The 23,287-nt window shown below is 40.7% G+C and overlaps 1 protein-coding gene across 1 annotated transcript in view; it reads left to right on the forward strand.

Moving 5' to 3' along the window:
* The window catches only part of NSD2 (nuclear receptor binding SET domain protein 2), a 98,979-nt gene that overhangs the window by 19,921 nt on the left and 55,771 nt on the right, over positions 1-23,287 (forward strand). The window contains exon 4 of the mRNA XM_062492627.1: positions 19,008-19,630. Within this exon, the coding sequence (XP_062348611.1) occupies positions 19,037-19,630 (594 nt within the window). The 5' untranslated portion in view covers positions 19,008-19,036. The remainder of the gene's footprint in view (positions 1-19,007; positions 19,631-23,287) is intronic.

A 23,287-nucleotide genomic window follows, 5' to 3' on the forward strand; every position in this document is an offset into this window, starting at 1 on the left:
TACCAAGCTGAAGCATGTTAGTTGCTGAGAACTGGTACACAGCTGGTTTTTATCATCCCAACACTGGAAAACAGCAGGGACATGCTCCTCAATTTTCCTTTCTCATGGCCTCTGTCTTGCCCTGAAGATGTATCTCACTCCCTCACGTGTTCAACTTTCCTCTTCCTTTTGCTCCCTCAATTACACTTCCCTTCCTTCTGCTCAACACAAATGATGCAAACACAAATAGGCATTAACAATAAAAGTGACATTTACTACAGTCTTTTCCTGCTTGAAAACATATCTGGTAAACAGGCTCACAGTATGAAGAAGATTCACATTTAACTGTGTTTTTTCATCAGGTAATCATATTTTACTCTGGTTAGTATTTAAGCCATAAACTGTAGCTGCATTTAAGATGTCCCTCATTTGGACAGAGATTAATTCTATTTCAAGTTCTCAAAGCAGATGATTGTCTTTTTCCCAAGGATTCAACTTTCTATTAAAAAATACCTTTACTCCATTTTTATATGGGCTTACACAAAATCTGAAAAGCCTGTACCTTCTCATTTTCAGTATAATTTAAAAGTGATTTTAATGCACGTCAAATTTTTCAATTTTCCTTTTCAACAAATTTTCATGAATGAAAATTAACTAGCAAATATATGTCCAAGTTCTCTAGAACACATTTATTACTATCATTTTGCAATGAATGTGCTACAATTGATATAAAATATTTTGAAGCACTGATTTTAAATTTCATATTGCATTGCTTCTTTATTCTAGATCAGCAGCTTCCTGTGCCCATATTAAACAGCATGCAATATGCTGCATAGACAAACATCATGGTGATAAAGATTTTTCTTAACAGTTGTGATGATAGACAGTCCGACGTGCTGAAGATCAGTGTCCATGTCCAGCTGCACTTAACATAGCTAAGGATAGGTTCAGACAGGTTGAAACAATGATTACTCTCTGTTAATCCAAAGAAAAATATGGACTGCTGGCTAAAGTCAGTGCACTGGCTGTCAGGTGCCAGCATGAAAGTCATGGTGATAGTAAGGATAACACTGAGCAGGTACCTCTGCATCAGTGCTCCATCAAAATGGGACAATGGGCAGCATTAACTTTACCAGTGTGTTCATAGTTTGAACGGTAATGTCTTCAGTGTTTACTCCTGATACATGGAAAAGTCTGTGCAACAAGAAAAAACTGCATCTGTACAGTTAATACAGTACTGATTCAACACCTTAGTACAATAAACACTGCAAATGTGCTGCTCTATTAATTTGGGAATATCTGATTAACACGTGGACTACACTCACGTAACTTCAGTTTAGCACTACTTTGAGTTAGCATTGCCCCAAGATAATCTCCATGCAGGAAAACACATACTAGACAGATTATTATATAAAATTCTAAAACAAAAATAAAAATGGGTACAAGAAAATTATTTAGAAAGCAACCAATCCTTAGCATCCACAGGAGAGAAAAGTAGACACAAGGCTCCTGCCACAGAGATCTACAATGAGATTAAACATGCTTTTGAACTGCATTGTCTTTGCTATTTGCCTTCGCCAGGGGAATGGCAAAGCTTCGCACAGGGACTGTCCCCATCGCTTCTGATGGTAACAAGTACCCCAAAATGTGCCCCATCCCCTTGTCAAGAGTACTGAGCAAGCTCTCCAAGAAGGGAGCTCTGCACTGTTGCACAGAGTAATGCCACACACGCTGCTTGTTCCTGACCTCTGTCTAGCACAGTGGAACTACAGCAACTGCAGTGCAAGGCCGTGGCTTGTCCAGCACTCTCTCTGTCCCTGCAGCAGCAACAAAACAAAACTGCCTTCACCTTCAGAATTGCAGCACATGCCTAAAGCCAGGGGCACTGACTTCAGTTATTGCTGAATAAGTGAGCTTGAAAAAGTGCTCGAATTACAAATTATCCTCTGGCCTAGTAACTAACCGATATCACCAAAATATTTAAATAGTTCTAGGACAGCATGCTACCATTACATTTAGTTAAATGCCTTTAAGTTGAAAAAGGGATATTAATTGCGATACTATTTAACACAATATAGCCATAAAAGTTGAAAGTAAGAAGCAATAACATTTTAGACACCAAATAAAACAGGAATCACTAATAAATGAATACTTCTATTTGCTCTAGTTGTGCATCTATTTCTTGGATAGGCTATTGAAACCAAAACTGCTAAAATATATTGGCTAATTCAAAATCACAGAGAAATATAATGAAAGAACAAAGTCTCCGAGAGGTTCAGCCTGGGAAATGTGACTACTAGAAACTGATTAGAGAACATTTCCTTCAACTCTTTAAAAGCTATTGCTCAAGTATAATGCAACGTGCCTGTGATTTGTCAGCACAAGCTTGTTCTGCACTGCATATGCATTTACACCTTGAGAAGTTAAAGCTTTTTTGAACTCAGTTTTCAGAAGTGTCATATAACTGTGCCCCCTTGCAAAGGACCAGCCTCTTTCTGTACTGCAGTGGGAAAATGAGGTATCTTTATTACCACAATAAGAGCTCAAAGGAAGCGGCCAATCGTCTTGAAAACGAAAAAACCTGCAAGCACAATTTTTATTTGAAGGGTCAAGACACTGGACAAGTTTGCACCAGTGTCTATCTACAATATAAACTGATAGTATTCCAGTTAAAGGTGTTAACTCCCAGCATAAGCTTTCCTAGATATCTGCACGGTGGGTTTATCAGGAGGTAATTACAAGGCTGTAAATCTTGGTCTCACAGACAAGGCCAGTAATCTACAGGAATTGTAAGGACTAAGGAAGATTTGTCACCTTGACCATGATAACAAAATCCTTCTTCTTACACCTTAAAGAACTGACACAGAAGGCAAACACAGGAACTGTATTATCTGTAGGATATTATGCATTAGTGATAAGTACAAAATGAAAATCTGTTTCTCTTTTGTAAGTCATACATAAAGATGCATTTATATCCTCAGGCCTGAAGAATTTATTCCCAATAGAACGTAGATAAAGTATTTGTATCACGCAAATTATTGATAATTAATGTTTCTGATGGAAGCTGGGGGGCTTTGGGGGAAAACAGAAAACACAAAACACCCATGCTTTGTACTTTTAGTATGTTAGATTTATTGTTCAACTATGAAGAAAAGCAAGTCTGTATATTCCCTTACGTAAACAACAGAATTCACATACTTGTACTTCTATTTATTTGTATCGACACTGGTGTCTCTATTTTTAATTATTAAGTACCTTTAGTTTTTCTATGACTGCATTTAACTGAACTTTAGAAAGGAAGTTGGATAAAGCTGTCACGACTTTTAATCCAAATTAGCTATTTGAAAATGTAATGGCACTTTATCTCTCTCTTCAGTGCTGTAAACAGTGACATTCAGAAACTAAAAACTTGTTTGTCTAACACCTTAAAGATAGTGTATTTTTTTCTTCACAGAAAGGCTGTAAAACAAGGTACCTTTATCACTGCAGACAGGTCTCCTTCAGCCTAAAGTTTTAATCAGCTAATGATTAAGATTTTCATTACCAAGTACTTAGCACTAAATTTGCACTGTTAACTGCTAACTGCCATACAGCCACCATTAAACACTCACCTAAAAACATCAACCAACTTTAACATATGAAAGTAAATTAAGGATCATGCAAGAAAATAAACAGTCTGAGCCTTTCTGCAACAGATGGCTTTATTTCACCATTATCCATGAAGCATGATGCTGGTGTGTTCCCCTCCCTCAGTTATCATCTGTTTACCTTTGGCAGGAGTTGTGACAGGTCCTTAGCTACCAGGTTAATACAGTAGCCATAGCACCGCGGAACCTGTTCTCCGCCTTGTACACAAACAGGTTCTCTCAGTGCTCCATAAATCCTTTATTAAACCACTGAAAGCTTGAAGAACCAGGCCATTACCTGCTTTACATTATCTGGTGCAACGGTTCAGGAGAATATTTGTTTCTATTGTAAAATGACTGTTTAAAGATTTGACCTAAAGAAAGAAAAAAAAAAAACAAAACGGTATTTTCAATTGGCAAATTGCAAGCACATGTACTTATTTCGATGCAAGCTTAAAAAAAAAAAAAAAAAACAAACCAAAACCCAAGCCATACTTCCAGAAGAGACAGCCCAGGTAATTCGCAGCCAGGCACACTTCGGTTCTTACAACTATTCGACAGCCTCCGAATTGTGTGCAGTTGCACGGGAAGTCAAGACATTTGTCTTAAATCAGGATTTTCAGAAAGCGCACGTGTACGGTGGCTGAGGCCAGCGGTGAGGAGAGCACTTTTCAGCCGGCCAGAAGGAGATAAAAAATAACATAAAGATACCTAAAACTAAACGATTTTAGCCGACCTCCTTATGTTCCCTTGGGGGGGGGGGGGGGGGGGGGGAGGGGGCGAGGAGAGGGGGGTGGGTTTAACACATTCTTGCGCACCTGGGGACGGCTCACGGCCAGCATCCCCGTACCCAGCAGAGAAAAATAACAACATAATGATGTTTTTTTTAAAAAAAGCGTTTCCCACCAGGGTGGGCGCGCCCTGGACGTTTCCCACCTGGGGGCGGCGAGCTAGGCTCCCCCAAGCGGGCCTGGTCCCACCTCGCCCTGTGGCCTCCCTTTCCCTCCCCTGGCAGCCGGGCCGGGCCAGGTCGCCCCTCTCTGCCGGGCGCTCCCGGCCCCGCTCCCGGCCCCGCTCCCGGCGGGCGGCGCTCCCGGCGGCCGCGCGTGCGGGCGGCTCCGCGCGGGGGGATTTGAAACGGCCGCTCCGGGGGCCGCGCGGCGGCGGTGGCCAATCAGCGCCGCCGATTTTTCGCGCTGGTTCTGGCCGGAGGAGGGGGCGGGGCCGCCGCCAGGACCCGCCGGAGCCGCCGCCGCCGCTGCTGTTGCCGCTGTGTCGCCTCGGCTCCCGCCGCTCCCCGGCACCGAGATACCGCCGCCGCCTCGCCCGGCTCCCCGGGGAGAAGGATGCGCTAGGGCACAGGTCGGTAGGCCGGGAGCGCGGCTGGCTCTCCCCCGCGGGAAGGGAGGAGGCGCCCGGGGCACGTTCCCGCAGGCCCCGGGCGGGAGGCGGGAGCGGCGGGAGGCGGCGGCGGCGAGGCTCGCCCGCCCGCGGGGATGCTGCCGCCCGGCCCCGCGCCTCGCCGCGGGCACCGGGAACCTCCTCCCGAGCCGGGACCCCGGGTCCTGCTCGGCAAGAGCGCAGCGGAGCCGGCGTGGGGGGACGGGGGGGGGGGTTCCCTGGTGGGGCATCCGCACCCCCCTCCCTCCCCGGCGCTTCCCCCGGGGACTCCCCCTCCGCTGAAGCTCCGCTCCCCTCAAACTTACGGTCTCCAGTTGCCCGGGCAGCCCGCAGCTCCAGTTTCCCCCTTCCCCGGAGGAAGGGTTTTTTGTTCGCTCCCCCCTCCTCCCCTCGCTACCTGGCCCTCGCTGCGGGGCCGCGGGTCCCCCCGCCTGCCCCTCGTCCCCTCCGGAGGCTGCCGCAGGATTTGTGCCGCTGGCTGGGCCTGACTCTTGGGTGGCGGAGGAGCGGAAAGGAGCGATGCCGAGCTGGAGTCCCGGCTGTTGCAGCTTCATCCTTTCCCCCCTGACCGCCTCCTCCTCCTCGGCGCTGCGGGAGGTCGGGGGCAGCATAAAGGGGTGAAGGAGAGGTGCCCACCCGTCCCACCTCCCTCCCCGGGGAATGGGGGATCAATCAGTGCAGATCAGAAAGAAAAACGGAGCGGGGGGACACGACCGATGGGGAAGGGGGGGGGGAACCCTCCTCAGGGTTTAAACCGCCCCCTTAAGGGGTAATGAGGCTGCAAATGTCCCCCCCGTGGTGGCGAGGCCGTGGGGGGGTGGAGGCTGCTCCTGCCCCTTCCCGCCGGGTAGGACTGAGATTGTACGGCAGCAGGAGTGAATGTAACTCTGGAAATGTATGGAGGGGGAAGCCATGTTTGATTTATTCCTCCACTAAACCCTGGTGTGATGATCCTTCCACTTACACCCTTCTGCAGTCCATCCTGCACCGGTATGGGAGGAGAGCCTTGTTAGGAAAATGGAAAGAAAAGATTCCTGCGAAGGCGTGCGAGCTCGTTGGCTCAATATTCATTAAGTGTAAGAGGACAGGGCTCTTGTAACTTGAATTGATATTTGTGTGGTAAAAGAGCCTGGGGAACTTGTATTCCCAAGGCCATAGTTACAGCTCATCTGCTGTGGCTTTACCGCTCTGGGGGTGGAGAAGGGAATTTGCCATACTTCTTGAACGTATTTATACTTGCTTTTTGGTTTTGGCTTTTTTTTAAATATGTCGGCTGAATGGAGGAGTAAACACTAGTAGAAGTACAGAGATGGTAAACACCGTATTTAAACAGATTTCAGAGAAAATGGGCTTCTTGCAAAGAGGCATAAGGCAAGCAAGAGGCTAGTATCAGCCCGTGTATTTTGTGTGCATTAATATTTTCTTATTGGTATTTGCATTAATATTGGTTTATAACAATTGTTAAATTTAGAACTAGTGCACCCCGCACTGAGTAAGCTAAATAGTTTGCTTTAAAAAAAAAAAAAAGGAAGATATGTTTGGCTTTAAGCCTTTGCATACATCCAAGGAAGGTAAACACTAGGGTGGCAGTGAAGTTTGTAATAGATTTTGCAAAGAGTCCTTGCTAGTGACTTAAGCTGACGTACACGCACACACACACACACACACACACATATATATATATGTATAAGGTTACTAAAATTCTATACACATGGAAAGTATGGCTTTAGCTGCAGGCATAAATTGATTCTTTATGAAAATGTTCGTATGTTAGTAGAATATCTGTAAACTTATTGCTGAAGCTATTATTTCCTTGTTTGCAGTGGGAATTTTGCTTGGGAAATGCAGCATATCAACATCAATAAACTCCTTAGTTTCACAGTGTGGTGAATTTGACTGTGGATTATTTGACTGTTGGATGAAATAATTGAATTAAACAACTTTTGCAGGGCTACTCAGGACTCAGTACTTAGAGTATATGCAATTTTTGGTTGCTTCAGTAACTATCTATATCCCATATATTAAGTCATACAGGGATTTTTGTCTAGTATGCAACCATCAGAAAATCTGACAGGTTTTTGCAGTATGCGAATATAAATGCTCGAAATATTACTGGAGACTCTGTGACTAGCTCTTATGAAGATTATGGGACTATCCACCCTCATACATGTTTGGAAAAATCCAGATATTAAAAGTCCAGTAAAATCTACTACTTTGTCAAATAGTATTTGAAAATGTCAGAAGAAACTAGGTCATTATACTTTAAGGGTCCAGATTTAAAGTAGCTTAGAAGATGGAAAATAAAAATAAAATATATTTCTTTTTAGTTCAATATGAATCCAACAAATGGCTAGTAAGAATCTTTTAAAATTGTTTTACTGTCTGTAGGGCTATGGGCCTTTCCTGAAGGCAGTAATAGTTTTGCAGGTAGTGAGATTATTGCATTTAAATTACTGCCTGTATGCAATAGACTGGATATTACAGCAAAACCAACCCTGCTTGGGTTTAGACTGGAAGTAAAAATGACTGTTGATGGGTGGCTTTCTAGTGTTTGGATGGTGAATACATACACACATGTGAGTTTGTGTCCAAAAGATTGTGCTAATAAAATAGCAAAAGAATGGCAAGAGGAGATTGTTTTTCAGTGTCCTGTTGTTTGCAGCCCTTTCACCTCTCACTTTTGCACTGAGCCTGCTTTTTGTTCCACCAGTGTCAGTGCATCTCCCAAGTGAGGTCTCATTTTTCCAGCCTGATAAATGTGAGTGTTTCATTGGGTCAATCAAAGCCTATTGACTGCACTGGGGCTCCATGTGCGTAAATGTTCACCTGCTCTGCTCAGATTCCTGTATCAAGGATCTGGTATTTGATGAGTAGAAGGTACAAACAGAATTCTTAACAGCAATCTGGTCACCGCTGGTCATTCCCACTTATATAACTACATATTTCTTAGGTTTTAAGCATAGAAGTGGTTTAATGAATGAAAACTGCACGTATTTCCTGTATAGAGCAAGGTAAAGGGCCTTTATAGGCAAGGGCCAGGCCTTTTCTGGGAAAATAATTAAACCTCTCCTCAAGAGCAGTGTGCTGCACAGTGAGAAGTGTCCACTAAGGGGTATTGCTGAAAACAACAGGTTCCCTAACAGTCAGTAATCAGGCATGAATAAAGAACTGCTTGGGTGGGACTAATAATAATGCCATAGATGATGACTGCATGTTTTAGTACTGTGTTTGTGGCTATAATATTTGAGCTCTTTCATTACTTTCCTGCCAAGGGAATTGAAATACCTTATGGTTCAGTAGATGTGGTAGATCTGGTATAGTTCTCAAATCCAGTTTTGGGATGAAGGAAGAATGGAGACTGTAGAATCAGAGAATGGTTTGGGTTGGAAAAGACTTTAAAGATAACCCAGTTCCACCCCCCTGCCGTGGACAGGGACACCTTTTGCTAGACCGGGTTGCTCAGAGGATATAAGTGCATCAGAAAGTCCCATGTTTTTAGGGAACATCACTTTCCTCTTAGGCTGTGGCTTTGAGAAATGTCTTCACCAAGGATGTACTGGAATCTTGGTGGTGGAGATGGAACATGGCACCAGGATAAGTGCTCAGGTGGTGAAATGAAGAGAGAAAATAATTTCTCATCAGAGCTTGACATGTGAGTCCAAATTTCCTTTGGTGCATAATTGCAGAGAACTTGGGAGAAAGGGGGCTGGTAAGGGCAGCCTTGTTGATGTGCCAGTAGTCACCCTGCTGGTTGTAAATTCATGTAGGTGTTTGAATGGGTCAGTCAGCTATTTTATACAGTTAATGGTTACTTGGAAGGTTTTGATTCTGAGGACATTTTTGAAGGAAAAGATAAAAACTACCTACATTTTCTCCCTTCATTGTACCTTCAAATTAGCTTCTCTATGACCTGCAGTCATTGGAAGTAGCTATATAAATATATTTACCTTTTTCTTGTAATTTTGCACTGACAGAAATTACTAAAATTATACGTCAGGCATTATTTTTAATGTTTTTATCAAGTTTGGCAACTTCTCTAATAGTTAATTTATATTCTGTAGCATCAGCAGGAAGAGAAGTTTTTGGAATATGTAGAAGGAAAATGTATACAATACTGTATTCTGCTGCCCTTTTGGTTGAATAGCCAGCTACAAAAATACTCAAAGTTCATGGTGAACAGGAATATATACTGGTATATATTAATACCTTGTGCTGATAAGTAGTGCATTATGGACTATGCATTAACCTTCCTGACAAGCAGCTCTAAACTTTAGCACCAGATAATCCATTAACTCTGGTGCATTCGTTAAGCAACTTCTGTCCAAAGCATACAGTAAATTATAGCATAAACTGAATTTTTAAAAATGCATGTTGTGTGTAGTAAACAAATACCTGTGAATCATGGTTGAACCAAAAGCAAGATTTGTACTATCCTTGCTAATTTTAAGAAATGATACCATTGCATGGAAGTTGTTCTTATGGTACCACAGTGTGATGAGCTACATGCGGAAAGTAGGTGTTTGAAAACCTACTTTGAATGTTTCACAGCAATCAAATTGCATTTAGTTCGTGTGGAAAAGTGAAGTAATAACCTAATATACTTTAGAGTTTTCATATGTTGGGCAAAATCACTTTGCCCTGGGGCACCACTGATGCAGGTTCTCATATATGACTTACTGTGAAACTAGTAAAGTGTGTAAGAGACTTAAAGCATGTTTTAAACTGCAAGGATTGCTCAACAGGTGATGGCTCTGTTTCTAGTTTTGTTCCCATCCTTTTAACTTGTCCTGTTTTTATAATGGTGCAAGATAGCAATTTGATCTTCTTTTGAACTTTGGTATTCAGCTCCCCAGCACAAATTGGAGCTATTTTATGTTCCTTGGCAAATGACTGAAAAGCTGCAGCATGATGTGGTATTGAATTTGATTTCCATAGAAATTTTACCATATTTCCTCTGCTGTTTCTAGGGCACTGTTGGTTTTCTGTGCCTCTTTAGAGAAGAACAAGGATGTCTTCTGTTGGTTGACAGAGATGACCATTTAACTGTCTTTGTGAAGTCTCTTTGGCTTGTGACTTATACCAAATACTAAAATATTAGATCTCACTTCCATGCTAAAATACACATTAAAAATGTGTTTTATACAGAATCACAGAATATTCTGAGTTGGAAGGGACCCCCAAGGACCCTTGAGGCCAACACTGACGTGAGTGGTCTGTACAAGGACTGAACCCACAATGTTGGGATTATTCAGCACCCTGCTCCAACTGAGCCAAACTCAGGGTGTACAAATCATCTTCAAACACATTTGACCTTGAGGGCTAAGATCAGAATTCCATGTTTTCTTTGCTAAAGTGAAAGAACATAACAGGAGTGAGTTTTGTTCTGTTCTCTGAGTTCTGCTGTAGTAAACAAGAGATACGCAAAGGAACAGAAGATGAGACAAAAAAATATTTAAGATAGAAGGCTGAGGTTAGGGAAGATTTCATTAAAAATGTGATTTAAATGTAATTTGAAATATTTTGAAAAGCCAATGATTAAAGAATATAAGAAGCATTAGAAAGAATATGCAGTAATGCAGCCTTTTGTCATGTCATGGTGTTTAGGACCCATTTCACATACTTATTAATTCTACTAAGCAGAAGTGTAAATAAATGTTTCTGCTGTGCCATGGGTTCCTCTCTGGAGTCGAGGTTCCCAAGATCAGGTATCAGATAAATCAGTTGTGGAACTTGCCAGCCTTGGTGGGATGCCATCAGAGCAAAGATCCTGGCTGCACTGGCACTCAGAAACATCTAAATTGGGGAGTTATCTCTGTAGTAAAGAATGCCTAGATTCTAGTCTGATAATAAAGCCAGAGGAATTTAAGCCAAAGTATGAACCTTGTAGAACAGTGTAGGGTGAAAGATGTGAATATGATCATTTCCTTTTATGGAGTGGTTGTCAACAACTTTTCAGTCTAATACTTCAGAATGAAGTTAATGTTGTGATTTTTCTGTGAGTGCAAAATGCAGACTATCAGAAGCTGGTTTATAGTAGTACTCCTGAACTAACTAGAAGCAAATGCTGGGATTAAATGTGGAATGTGACTGAAATTCAGCAGTAGTGCAAAAAACAAGTTCCAGTCATAAAATGTGTCGTTGAAAGTGCATGTGCAATATCTATTCATCAGGTGAAAGCCTAGCTCAAAATGGTAGTGATAGCTGAGCCTTCAGAAACTCTTCAAGTAAGGAGAGCAACTGCAATTGCTTAACACTACTTATTTCTACAGTCAGAACTAGATTTTCCCATGAGAAGTATGTACAACAGAATTTGTCCAAAGAACTAAATTTGATAAGACAGTGAAGTAATGCACAAAGCTAGTACTGTGCTGAAAGGAAAGCAAAAAATTGCAAGAGATATCCACTGCAAACCTCTCTACACAGAAGTTTTGGAAAGTGGACAGGAAGGAATTGGTTTGTTAGACAGGGAAGTGTTTTATCTTTCTGTCTTCAAGTGGAATGGGTAAGGTACACTGTATCTACAGAAACTTAAAACTCAAATTCCAGACCTTTCACCTCTAACAGTTATACTACTCACTTTCTGAGAGATTTTTTTTATGTAGATGTAGCAAAAAGAAATAAAAAAGGAGTTAAGAAGCCTGAGAATTATGGTAATGCATTTTGGCAGGAACATGGTAAAGCTCCAGGAGAGGGAAATACTTCAAGTAATGTCCGAACCAGAAAGGCCACTTCATAGGAAGTATTTAGATTTGTTTGAAGGGTATCTAATGTTTGAAGTCTCAAACCTTGTTTGAGTGTTCTGGCATACATCTGCCAGTTCCCTCTGTGTGTGTGTGTTCTGTGTGTGTTTTGTCTCAAGGTAATAATTGATAGAATTATTAATGTAGTTGCATGTAAATGGTTATGGTCTGTGTGAAGTGGATCAGAATTAGCACAATATGGCCAGGATCACATTAGAGTCAGTTACGTTCAGATGTGGATATGTGCAGTTTTTAGTGAATATCTGTAAGTAAAATTCTGTAGTGCCATGGAGTCAGAATTAATTACCTGTGAGCTTTACCCTCCAGATCTTTACCAAATGCTATGAGACGTGAAGCTGAATGTACTGGGTGAAAGAAATCAGCTATTTGTACATGCTACCTGTCCACATTAGAGAGGTGCATTATGAGTGCAACGTGTTGCTGCTTCTGTAAACAGCAGATGTGGCCAAATACTGTTCTAGGATTATTGTGCCCTCTCTGTGTACATACAGCTGGGCCTTCGTAGTGTTGGCAAAGCCTCACATATCACCAGTGTCACTGCCAGTTCCTAGAATGATTCCAGTGCACCAAGTGTGCTTCTGGCATTTAAATGCACCCACTTGGATGAACAGGTTTTAATGCTGCAATAGACAGATAGCAGACTTGTCAGGGCCTAGGCAAAATGGTTGTAGCCTCTAGATTAGAGTTAGTTGCTGTCTGGTCCTATCAGGGAAACACTGATTTCTGTAGGGGTGTAGCAGATAACATTTTATTAACACTTCAGTTAGATTTGTTACCGATAACATTTTGTGGTGTTATCCTGGGTTTGATTTTCCCTTCCTTCAATTCCCTCAGAGTTTGCACGATCAGAAATTTTCATGATTCTCTTGGTGAAGCTTCAGGCAATTGCTATGCTGTCACAGCTACATATGGGAATAAGGGCAGAATCATTGGCCACAGTGAAGAGGAAACAGATTAGAGTGTGTTTATCTGCTGCAGTGTATATTATGTAAGTCAGAGGATCTGGATCCTGAAAGTGTGGTGCAAGGAGTAGAGGTGGGATGCTGACAAAAAAAGGCAGTAGGATTAAAAAAGATACGGAAAATTAAAGTAGTGTTAGACCAGGTGAAAAAGCAGTATAAATAAGGAGCTCTGCACCAAAGTGCTGTGCTATTTGAGATTGGTGTGATTGTGTTTGGTTCTTTTTTCCCACTTTATGTAGATGCCAGGTACACAACTCTGGCCCACCTGAAAGATAGGGAGAGTCATCATTTCATTGGTGAGCAAAGACCTAAATTAAGGAAATACTGAATTGTTGAATCCTATTTTGCTAGAGGGGGACCGCTCCCTTGGGAGCTCTCCAGGACACAGAAGATCCCAGATTTGGGGGGCTGCCTTTTTCTATTTATTAAATATTGGTGGTATATTCACTAGTTTTTACCATTTTACGCACCAGTGTTCCTCCCTGCTTATGTGCAGAGGACAAGCCACTCTTTTTCTATTTAATCTGGGGTCCCACCACAGTGGTATGTGTAGAATCTCTTCAGACAGAATTGCATCCTTGAAGAATTTGATTTTACTCAAATGTATCTCATTGCTTCACCCACCTCCAGGCAGCAGCAGTGGAACTGACAACATTAAATTTCTGCACCAGTGGAAAAAACATATTTCTGTGATTTTTAAGAAAAGGAGCTCATGGAAAGGAATCCTCTTAGAGAATCTTCTAGCCTTGTTCACAGAAAAGGGTTGGCTGCAAAAGCTTTTCTCAAGGAAGAACAAGAAAGCAAGTCCATCCATTTTGCAAGCTTTTGTTAGCTTGCAGTAGCAAGTGGCACTTAAAGGGAAGAAATTGCTTTCCAGTCTACAGTTCTTAAATGTGCAAGTTAGTATAACCTATTGTCTTGATAAGAATGCAATAAATACTTGTTTTAGTTCATGAAAATGGGTTGTGACATTAAGGTTCAGAAATTTTAACCATCAGGAAAAAGAAAAGGTGCAAATTACAAAAAGGTTTAAAGATGGATAAGTTTTCCCCCCCCCAAAAAAATACTTGGTGGCAAGTAATATTGGGTAGTAAGTGCAACTGTAAGTACACTAACTTTCTTCACAAAGTTTTTAAAATGTACTTTATCTTGTTATATCTGCTGCAAGATTAATTAAGTCTTTACTTCAGGTGCTTGCAAATTTTTAGAAAGGTTTAGCATATTTATTTAAAATGCTATCTCCGCTACTACAGTAAAGGTCTTCCTCATGAGAGATAATGCTTTTGAATTTTCTGGCTAGAACTGGGTTGTGACTACTTTTGGCCAAACTTTCAATGCAATTTTTAGTTACGTGATTTTTTTTCTAAAATAAAATTCTGTTTAGCTCCTGTAATAATTTTTCATTGTGTTAATCTAGTGAAGAACAGTTACAGTGTACTCCACAATAATAAATACTTGTCTACTCCTATTTGATATTTTAGGGGTTTTATGCAAGATAATCTGAGTAAGCATACTCAAGTTTTTAAATGTATTAGCAAAAAGGTGTTGTAACCTTTTTATCTCGTTAAGTATTTTCTCTCATTCTGGTCTGAAAATAGGAATAACCTTTTGTCTTAAAATTGATAAGACAATGGAGGACACTTACCAAAAAGCAATCCTAACGCAAAAAAACAGCAGCCATCTATTAACTTTTTAGTGCCAGCCAAAAGACTGATTTGTAGGTAATAAAAATAGCTTTTGTGGATAAAGTTCTCTTGCTGTGAATTTGTATTGAGGTGTGTCATCCTCCCTTCTTTCCCCACCTCCCTGTGCCTGTACCAAGTAGTTCACCAGAGTAAGAAAACCCTTAGACAAAATAAAAGTGATATTTAATAGAGATACTTGGTGGTGGTTACTTTCTCAGTTCCCTCCCTTTGGCAGAATTGAAAGGAATGGAGTACTCCATTATTTCTGACACACCAAAAAAGCATCTCTGAAATTACAGCTGATGTGGAAAAAAGACTAATAAATATCACATAAATTATAGTGGCCTGGACAGTGAAGGAGGAATCTGACATGAACAGTAACTGTATTTGGCTTATTACTCCTCCTGTCAGATGATGAACTTTCAAGTAATTAATACGTGATTTAAAATGTCTGCAAGATAGTTTGCCTTATATAGAACCTGTTTTTGTAGTATGAAAATGTGTACAAAGCCACTGCAAGGATTGTCCACTTGTCATTGGCTAAAAATCCTAGAGACCTTAGTCTGATAAGAAATCTTCTTTTGCATACTAAAAGTTATTTATTCACAAGCCAAAATATCATGTTTATTCAGCAGACTCCTGGTTATACTGTTTTATCCCCCTTTGTTAGTGAAAATGGTACTTGTTGGGTCACCAGACATTCAGTATGGGACGTTACTGGCTTAAGCTCATTAGCTGCTACTAGCGTGTGGTGCTTTTGTCCCCCTTCCTTTCCCTGCCCTCCCCCCACTTTCCTTTTCAATAGATACAGAGTCATCTAGAAAAAGATAAGGGATTGCTTTTGCTTCTGTGTGATACTGTGGTCCAGCATGAGTGCACTTGATTTTAGCTACCAAATTTAATCGTATGCTCAGCTGCTTCAGGACCTTACTCTTACAACTTGAATCAACCAGATCTTGTCTGTGATCTGTCTTATTTCATTCTTTCATGTCTCGTCTTCTAGATCTCTTTGCATTAATTCCAAACTCACAGCAACACTGCTTGGTTGGTGATTATTTTCTCCTTGCTCCTTCTTTTCTGCTCTGTGTCCTCTTCTCACAAAGGGTCTGGTCCTTTTTCTTCTTCCTTACAGTGTTACTGTGAAATTTTGTATAATAAAGGTGGTGCAAAATGTACCTAGCTTCAATTTTTATCTTCTTTCCTGAAACCCTTTGTTATTCCCATGTGTAGAATAACTAACTTCTTTCTTTTACCCAGACCCTATAATGTATCTTATCTTTTGCAAGGAGGACTGAGATGTGTATCACTAATTTCCATCCCACTGGTTGTCCTAGAGATGGTGACTAACCTGCAAATTGCTGTCTACATGTGTCATCTCCCCATGGGAGTATATTTTCTGTTAAGTACGCTCATCTGTTATCTTAGCCCATTATTCTGCCTCTTACTTTAAGCCTCTACTCATTCGGTTCCATTAAATCTTTGTAAAATCATGCTCTGTTTTCCATGTTTTCGTGTTTTCCATGTTTTATAATCTGTATCTTCTGGTTCTGGTATTTTACAGTTTCAAATTACTGCCTTTGTCTTCATTTTCCCATTTACTATTGTTGTACATTACCAGTATTACTCCTGGATTTGTTGTGTCTAGGCTCCAGGGATTTGAGGAGCCTTTTTCAGTGCTTTCAGCTGTTTTTAGTGACCTGTGTTAGTGAGAATCGTTAACTGAACCTTCACTCACTGAAGTTCTTGAAACCTGCGTATCTTCAGATGCATCGTGCAAATCAAGGTAGCTCCTATAAGTTCAGGGTCTTTCACTGCATGGCCTTATTGGTCCTTTATTTTTTGGAGGGGTGGGGGGGGGGCGTTGTCCTTTTGGGGTTTTGTTTTGTGGGTCTTTTTTCTGGGTGGGGGGTTGTTTTGTTTTCATGATATAGAGTGCATACTGTTAGGTTTATTAGCTAGAAAGAGAATAACTTGATTTTTTTAAGCCATAGTTTTTAACTTGGTTATCTGTGGGCTCCTTGTTCAGACAAGGCCTTGAAGTCTGATCTGGCTTAAGCAAGGGGTCAGAATAGAGGATCTGAGGAAATCCCTTCCAGCCTAAGTTATTCTGTGACTATGCTGATTTTTGTTTTGACAATCTTAGGATACCTGTTTTAGTTCATCCAGTGTCCTGAGATGGAGTGCACCAGTAACCCAGTCTAACTGGATTGTTTACTGCTTTTTTTTGGAGGCGTGTCTCAAGCTTGATGGCTTTGTAACTTCAAGATGAGAGTGAGAGTTACCATTAAGCAGCACAGAACAAATTGTGGATTAGGAAGTGCAGATGTCCCGATGCAGAAATCCATACCCTGATGATGGAGCCATCCTAAAATCTGCTCCTCAGCCGGGAGGAGCCCGGCACCACTGGAGGGCGCTGCCGCCGCACGAAGCCGCTCTGCTGCCTCGTAGGGAATTCGGGACTTCATCCCAAATCAAACTCTGGTTGAGAGTCCCTGGGAAGGAAATACACATGCAGCAACAGTCAGTGTTTTGGGATGTTTGTTCTTGGTTTTGGCGGTTTTTTAAAGGAATTTCGCCCTCGGTAACTGTGTGACATGCTTCCCAGCAGGTTTGCCTTTTGCCCGGAGATTTATGGAATTTGTCATTAGTTGTTTCTTAAGAGAAATAAGATTTCGGTAAAATCTGCTGAATCACAGCTTGAAGCACTGTCATGTTATTAATTGGGTTGAGAGTTTGTCCCGTGTCCATGTTTTCAGATGTTATGAAAGGATATGAATTCTTTTGGTTTAGTCATGTATTCTGTTCTGGTTGAGTTTTGAGTTTCCTTTTGTCTCTGATTCCTCTTAAGAAGAGTTAATATAGTTGGCTGTTTTCTGTTCATTTTATAAGAGATTTTGTTGGTAATTCAGACTTCATCTGACTAAAGAAAGAACTTTTTCTCTTGCAGATTCACTTGGAGTTCAGGTACACTTGCTGTTCTTGCCTTGTTTAATGCTAGATTTTCAGACTGCTGTTTGTGCCTGGAGAAAAGGTTTTCATCTCTCAAATGAGTGTATATAGCTTGTGTGGCAAGATACCCTTTTATCTTGTAGATCTTTTAGAGCAGCATGTTAGGTAGATGGGAGCATTTGCTAAGGAGTGATGGAGTTAAGATTTCTCTTTTTTTTTTTTTTTCCTGCATCTCTGTAAATGAAGAGGTTTCATGTTCATCAGCTGCTTTGAATTCAGGCTTGACATCCTTAAGAAGCTTTGCCAGGCTACAGCAGTGCTCAGTTATGAACATGTTTACATTGCTACTCCTGATGTAGAGCTATCAAAAATGCAAGTTGGAGGAAAATGCCAGTTTTAAGCATTATAACTGTGTGCATTAATAAACAAGGTGAGATTCAGAAGTCATTTCTTCCATAGCAACTGACAGTTCAGTAGTTATTCATCATGGTTTTTTAGTGCACTTTCTTGGAAGCACATGAGACTAGATTTGATGAGAATTTGATTCGATGTGACAGTCCTTACACTTAATCATATATAAAATTGATTACCTTGAGCATGGATATGATGATTATTCTACTGAGTTTTCATAATATTCATGATGATGTATTTTTCTGTATCACGTATATACTGGACCTGGTAATACAAAGAATCTATGCAAGTAAATTTTAAAAATTGAAACCGTTGTCTTGCCTGGTTTAGGAGCACAAAGGAGTCATTCTGCCAAATTGATTTGTTTGCTACAATGGCATAATGTTGAAATAGGCAGGGATAGCTTATAAAACCATTGGAGAAGCTGTTTAGGGCAGAAAATGGTGCAGTTTTAACTTGTTGCATGTTTGCAAATTTCTGCATGAAAAGTGGCTATTAGATGAAACTGTTGCCATGAAGAATCCAACTTTCTAGCAGTTGCTCTGATCATTTAAATTTTGCCCAGTATGGTCACTGGCCAGAAGGATTAGCCATTTCTGTGTGGGCTGGTGTTCCCGGCCCAAAAGGCTCACCCTTTATTCATTCTTACAGCCAGAATGTAAGCTTTGGGAAATGTCTGGAGACTGAGCTGTAGTGTTTCTGCAGGGGGTGTGTTTTGATGGAAGATTGAAGGGCTGTTTGTAGAAGTGGGGAAGGGAAGCTTGTGATGCTGTCCATAGTGTAAGTGCTATAGGAGCACAGCCTGTGGGGTTTTTGTGCTGGCACTACCTCTTGGAGATAACCTCATCTGGTTTATGTTGTTACTAATGATACTATGTCTGGTCTAACCTCTTTCTTGTTTTATATAGTGCAGTACCTTTGTGTAATTATTGTAATACATGTATCATAGTCATGCTGTAGATGGTTAACAAATGGTTAAAATGAAAGCTGTGATTTTGCTTTCTACTTTCTATTTAATAAAGTTGATGATTCATAGATCTGTTTTTCTTGGACATTTTTGTAATGCATATTAACAGATAATGAGGCATTTTGCCTCTGAAGATCATAAACAAAGCTTTTTTAAGTAAAACTAATGAAGTACAATGAGTTTTATATTAGTGCTGATGTCTGTCTGTATACTAGATAACTTCTGGCATTTCTTATTAAAAATATTTTCTTTTTGTCTTAATATAGCAGTGTAAGACTGGAAACATCTGGGCTGAATGGACTTTAGCATCAAAAGAAGTTCTCAACTGTTAACTCAAAAAATTAACTACATCAAAATGAAGCAGGTACCAGAGATCCTTGGAAATACCAATGGGAAACCTCAGAATTGTGAAGTGAATCGTGAATGTTCTGTCTACTTGGGCAAAGCACAACTTTCTGCCACTCTACAGGAAGGTGTCATGCAAAAATACAATGGCCATGAGACTCTTCCATTTATTCCAGCTGATAAATTGAAAGATCTGACCTCTCGGGTGTTTAATGGCGAGTCTGGGGCCCAAGATGCCAAGCTGCGCTTTGAACCTCAGGAAATAAAGGGAGTTGGAACACCCCCCAACACTACTCCTATCAAGAATGGCTCTCCAGAAATAAAGCTGAAAATCACTAAAACCTACATGAATGGGAAGCCTCTTTTTGAATCCTCCATTTGTGGAGACAATGGTGCAGATGTGTCTCAGTCAGAGGAAAATGAACAAAAGCCAGCAAACGAGAGGAGAAGCAGAAAAAGAAGCATAAAATATGACTCCTTACTTGAGCAGGGTCTTGTTGAAACAGCTTTAGTATCAAAGACTTCAAGCACCACTGAAAAGAAGGTAGTACTTTTTTGTTTTCTGTGTTTTGTGAGGTTTTTTAATACTACAGGAATTTCAGTGTTTGTATGCTCATCTTCAGGCATTTAGTAGGTGCTTCCCACAAACAGGGAGTCATTTTCTATGTCTCTCTTTGTCTCAACAAAGGACAAATGCACTCTAGTTCTGGTACCTGGTTCTTCCCCAGGATAGGAATACCCTGTAAATTCTGTTCCCAGATCAGTAAAGTAAGTCCAGAGCAAATCAGGGCATGTGGAAGTATGTGATGTATGAAACAGAAACTTCTCTCATTATGTAGCCAAGACCTAGTCAGGATGTGCACCTGAGCAAGGGAGCTGAGGAGGCCTCTGCAATTAGAGATGGTCTTTGACTCCTGGAGAATGAGGTATTCTGGCTTCTTAATAAGCAGATGTTTGAGGAAGATGTTTTTCCTCTATATTTCTGGTTCTGAATTAAAAGAAACATGTACTCAGCAGTCAGTTGGCTGATCAGCCAGCATCTTTGCCATCAGATTTTGGCAGTTGGAATGTAATCCCTGTGCCTGTTTGTCATCTGAAAAGAGCTGGTTTTGTTTGCTGTAACCCAGTGACTTGTTTTAATTGAAAATATCTAGATCTTGTATTTGGTGTCATTAATTTTGTGGTCAAGCTGTTTAGTTTTTTTTATTCTTTTAAACATTGGCAGAAATGGATGTTTCACTTTTTTAAATTTGCCTTACCAAGTTGTAAATAAGAATGCTGTAACCCTCTTTTCCCCTTTATTTAGATTAGGTTGTTAGACTACATTTAAAGGAATGTGGTTTGCAATCATTTTATCCCAGAGGAAAAGCCCTACATAGCAGGGATACTTCTGTGTATATTAAGTTTCTCAGTGAATAATTCAGAATGGTGTTGTATAACAATGGTAAATGTTAATGAATGCTTTGGATTGTTAAAAGGTTCTGGTTTTGCACACCTTAAATACAGAATGTACATTACAGTATTCTGTCTGCTGCAGCTAATCATGGAATTGTGGGTTGAAAAATACCTCTAAGACCATCCAGTCCAACCATTAACACAGCCCTGTTGATTGTTACTTTCTTCTAAAGTTGCACATACAGAGAAGAAACACAGCTGCTGTATTGCTGATTTTATTTGCAGTTCTTTTCAATGAAACTAAATAATAAATGAGTTCACAGGGCTGTGTAAATGTGTTTTTAGCTAGCAGAAATATTTATCATTTGTTTATGGTTTGAATGTATAATTTATCCTAGAATTATTAATACTCATGTTTTCAGGAATGTTGTTCAAGAGTTCATTTTCCTTAATTTTATTAAGGAGAATGTTTTAGCACTGAGTGATTCAGACTTTTGTGAATCAGTACTCAGAGGTAAAAGGTATGGGCATAGTCAATATTTTGAGTAATTCTCTGTCCAGCTCATTGTTAATGAGGATAAATTGGACTAAAAGGTGGCATGTTTAATAACCTTGACAAGTGGAGCATATTTGTGTGGATTAGTTAGTTTGTTTTTCTCATAAAAATGAGGTGATGTTTAATATGTCCACCTATGCAGCTTGTTCTGAAGCCTTTTACATTAGTTGTCCGTTAAGAGTGGCCTTTATTTTTTCCTGGTGCACAGTTCATTTGAAATGAAAATAAAGGTTTGTCTGGCTTCTTCAAGTTGTGTTTTGGGCAGAAATGGTCAGGAGAAAACCATATCAACACTGTTTCCCAGAGTGGTTGGGACTCGGTGGCTGGTGAGTGATGGGGTTATTTGCTCCTGTGCCAAACCCCTGAATCAAGGCAACCACCTGCTTGATCTCAGACCTTGCAATATTGCAATCCTGTTCTTTTCAGAAAGTTTGAACAGGTCACCTTTCTGGCTTCTTTTTTTCCTAGCACAGTGCACTTTAAAGCACAAAGGTCAAAAGGAGATGCATTTAAAGGTTGCAAGATGTTATTCTATGATATAACTCCTTGACTGAAAACGTCCTGGGGCTTTTCTTTCTCTCATAGGGAGGGTTTGCAACCGTGTGGGTTTAAAATAAGGAGTAACAAATATGAGGGAACCATGTGAAGGAGATTTTTCAAATGTTTGTCTACATGTTCTTGTCAGGCTTGATCACATACGTGTGTTTTCTGTGATGATAACTGTAATATCTTAGCATCAGTGTTCTTTGGTTTCAGGCTCTAGCTGTTACTTCATGGCCAGCATCCAAAGCCTTAATGTTAGTGCATCATACTGTGGTTTTATGTGGCTGCAAAGTGGAAATTAGGTAAATATCCATAGAGTAAAAGCTGATTAATTTTGCTTCCAGATACCTGTTTATTGTAGGTTGCAAGTTAATGCAGAACCTGTTTGTCTAGTTTTATTTTCCAGCTGGTTTTTCTCTCAATTTTTTGTTGTCCATCCAGCCTCTTACTCTTTCGATTTAGCAAAAATCACTGTGATTCAAATGCTGCCTTTTGTGTAGGGTAATTATATCTCTGTCTGATGGACACAGCAGATTACTATTGCACTGAGGTGAGAGGCATATCATGTAACAAGTGTTCCAGTGCTCTGCTGTTGGGTTGGGCGTTTTTTTGTTAACAAAAATTAAGGCTGTTTAAGACTTTGTCTGCGAGTTGGTTTTCAGCTGGGAAAAAATGTGATCTGCCCACCTCTGATGTGAGTTAGATTTCTGTTGATAACCACCAGCTTTTCCAGGCCTCTGAGAAACAGCTGTAATGCTTTCATTTTCCCAGGGTAATGAGATGAAGTGGGACAAACTGTGGCTCTTTCCTCCTCCCCTCCCTCTTTCACCTTTCTTCTCTCCACCTGAGGAGTTTACTTTAAAATCCACGCCTCTCATGATAAGGCTTGGTTCAGCTACCTTAATGCCAAGGCACTGCAGCCCTGAATGTTCTGTGTTATGGGTGGCGGTTATCACATGTTAGAGGTTTGACTCAATGCCAGACTCTTGGGCTCCAGTAGCTGCTCATGTGCCAGGGTGCTTTGGGACTGGGTTTTGTCCTGACTGCTTTTCAAGTCACTGTTTCTGCTACCAGTGAGGAATGACATTTTCTTACTTGTTGTTTGTGTTAGAAATGAAGGAATCATGTTTGGAGGAGAACGGCAGAGGTTTATTTCATATATTAATATGAAGTAATCCCAGTACAATCCCTAGAGCAATCCAGAGTTTCTGTACAGGAAACAGAGTATATACATGTGCAGCTCTTCTGTGGGTCCCAGGCTAGGTCTGTGCTCTCTGACTGTGGGAGAAGCCCAGTATGTGATCCTGGCACATGTGAGCTCATTCTGAAGAAGCTGGGATGGGCCTACAAGTGGCAATTTGCCCTTTTGGCTGGGCTTCCTGGCCTGGCTTCCCAGCACGGGTGCAGTAGCTCACAAAAGCAGCAGCACTGTGTCCAGAACAAACCTGGAAGTCCACACTCTGCTCTACTTGCTAGTTTAAGGTTTCCAGCTGTGTAATATATGTACATGATCCAACAACTATATCTTCCACATAGCTTCCTATCCACTTTTCTTGTAGGTCTCTTCTAGTATTATACCAGAAACTTGGTAGGTTTTTATTCTCTCTGCAAGATATGGCCTGTAATAATGACCTGGCAGTAGCTGCATGGGTAGCAATTGCATGTTGCTGGATAAATTCCACTGTTCCTTGTCACATGTTTATATTG

The sequence above is a fragment of the Cinclus cinclus genome, chromosome 5 (genome assembly GCF_963662255.1).
Source record: "Cinclus cinclus chromosome 5, bCinCin1.1, whole genome shotgun sequence".
NCBI lineage: Eukaryota > Metazoa > Chordata > Aves > Passeriformes > Cinclidae > Cinclus > Cinclus cinclus.